Source organism: Plasmodium cynomolgi, chromosome 4, assembly GCF_000321355.1.
Source record: "Plasmodium cynomolgi strain B DNA, chromosome 4, whole genome shotgun sequence".
In the NCBI taxonomy this organism is placed as follows: Eukaryota; Apicomplexa; class Aconoidasida; order Haemosporida; family Plasmodiidae; genus Plasmodium; species Plasmodium cynomolgi.
In genome coordinates this window covers 373,662-376,220 of record NC_020408.1, presented here as the reverse complement: position 1 = coordinate 376,220, position 2,559 = coordinate 373,662, and the positions used below count along the sequence as shown (strand labels likewise).

The 2,559-nt window shown below is 38.4% G+C and overlaps 1 protein-coding gene across 1 annotated transcript; it reads right to left on the bottom strand.

Moving 5' to 3' along the window:
- Window positions 1-333: 333 nt before the first annotated feature.
- On the bottom strand, window positions 334-2,036 carry PCYB_041880 (hypothetical protein; the record flags this gene model as incomplete). Its single annotated transcript, XM_004225339.1, has 6 exons — window positions 334-407; window positions 537-607; window positions 796-924; window positions 1,053-1,126; window positions 1,290-1,596; window positions 1,813-2,036. The coding sequence occupies 6 exons, from the start codon at window positions 2,034-2,036 to the stop codon at window positions 334-336; spliced, it is 879 nt and encodes a 292-aa protein (XP_004225387.1).
- Between the last annotated feature and the right edge of the window lie 523 nt (window positions 2,037-2,559).

Here is a 2,559-nt window from a genome sequence, read left to right as displayed (position 1 = left end):
GTATTAGTATNTTAAAAAAAAAAAAAAAAAAGACAGCACATGAAAGTGTAAATTAAATATAATTAAAAAAAAAAAAAATTACACATAAAAACGCCAAGCGGTTATAATTCGTTTCTCATTTGTATTTTCTTCTTATACAAATAAACTAAATTTTAAAGACTTTAAAAAATGTAGCTAAAATTATGGGTAAACTGTTTGACGGTATACATTTTACAGTGGTAATCATTTTCACAGGGGAGAAGAAAATGTTCCGCTGTTAAAACTGCACGAAAATGAACATATAAAATGGGAACATGGGAAGGCATCGCACGGGTCACATCGCAAATTTTGCTCCTAGTAAGTTCTTGGTAACAGCTTTTTTCCATCATCATAGGGGAGATATTTATTTTTGTCCTTTGGACGGTAGCCTGAAATGTTGTCAAAAAAAAGGAGGGGGTTATGTGTACGGGCATCGAACTGTATTTTCTGTTTTGGGCGCTTCGCTTTTCTGCTTCGCTTCTCTGCCTCTCTGTTCTCCTTCATCTGTTTTATTTTACCTCCATAAGATATCTGTTGGCACAAGGCGGGCAAACGGCGATTGGATTTTTTTTGGTTGTAAAAATCGGCCCTACAAGGAAAATAAAAAAATACATATATCTTTGCATCTCCATGAGAAGTAGTCCGTCCGATGGCAAGGGGGGGGGGAAATTTCAAAAGGTGCATTTTATTTTTTTAAATGTCTATTTTGATTGCATAAATTTATAAACGGGTGGCTAAATATGTTTAAAAAAAAAAAAATTAATATGGAGTACACACCAGATAAAGTATGCCTGCAGAAAATGATCACTTGATAGATTAAAAATGTGCCTCATTTGGAGAACGCTATATTTGCTCAACTCTGTGACTATGTTTCCGCTTTTCTTTACTTTTTTTTCATAAAGATGCCTGTGTGGGTGGGGGACGAGAAGTCGTTTGTCATTTGGCACTTTGCGCTGCTCAAGTATAAACAGGTAAGTACATATAAATAAACACATACAAACGGATGTATGTGTGCACGTTTCGCACAAACTAACTCCCACAAGATGTCCTTTAGGAGGGACGGAAAAATGTCCACGCTGGTGGCGGCCTCATCTAAGGACACCAGGAACTGCATGCAGGGGGAAGGGGGGGGTATAGTACATTTAGACGCGGTGGATGTTCGAATGTGGGTAAAGCAAGCTGAATTTTAAAATATAGCAAGTACGTGCGGAGAGGAGCTTCGAAATTCGCGACGTAATACACTGACGCGACGATACACGAAAGAAACCCACCCCGAAGGCGTACTCCTGGCAATTCAAAAGCTCCGTGTTGAAACAGTACTCGGGGACATCCTTCAAAAGCATCCAGTCACGCACAATTCTCCACGTAATGTCAAAAATGTATGTGTTAATTATCTCGCCCTGGTACTGCTCATGTCTTAATCTCTTGTTAATTAGCCATAAATGTAAAATGTAAAAATACATCTTCATATTAAAGGACTCCTCAATCCGAAACAGCTTCAGTATTTCTTCATTTTCCAGCCTTTCCATGATTAGGTGGATTAGTCTCCATGCACATTCCCCATATTCGGTATGCTTTCTAATCGTTAAAAAGGGAAAAGGGTGGGAAACATACATAAATGAGGGGACAGGGGATTTACTAATTCTTCTTTTTATGGACACTCAACTGTGTGCGCAGTGTGTGTTAAAATGTTAGGTCATTGGGGGGGAAAACATGTTTTTCTCTTTTTCGTTCTGCCAATAAGTGAAGTGGGTCACGCGTGTAAAGCACATGTGCATCATTTTTCAGCCTTACAGAAAAACCCTATAAATGACGGAGCTGATTAGGGAACGGTCGCACTGCGGTATGGGGATGGCATATTTCGACGACTCGCGAATACTAATTTTCGTATTTTTGTCTTCATACAAACTTTTGCTTTCGATAATTTTCAGGTTGTCATACACTTTCACTTGGCTCGTAAAATGTCGAAAGGTTATGTATCTTCTGTTCAGCAGTAGTACTCTACCTTTGTTCCACATCACAGAAAAAAAAAAGGTGTAGATGGTGGGATAAGGGAGTAAAAGCTAAAACGTTTAATAGTTAAACAGTTACGGAGATGAGAAGAAAACGTGGAGTTCCTTTTTTTCCTTCTCATTTTTCATGTGCATCTCATCGGTTCGCTCCCCTGCTCGCTTTTAATCTTCCAGTTTGACGGCATAGATAATTTCCGCAAAATTGCCTACTTGCATGAACAAACATGTAACTGCTTTTTGCCTATCCGTATGATCCCACAGTCGGATGTTCATTTATTCGCCTTTTTTTTTCGTGTGCCCATTATCCAGTGGCTCATTTTATTCGGCTCTCAGTTTGTCAAAAGGAGTTTCACTCTTTCGTGCAAAGATCGCAACAGGTACGTAAACGTGAATATAAAAGATGTATAAAAAGTACAGGGATGGAAAAAAAAAAAAGAAAAGGAAGCAAACTTTGCAATGGCACAAATTAAATTAACAATGGAGGGAACAGAAACGTAACCACGGGGAGGTAAACATAATAATTTAAAAA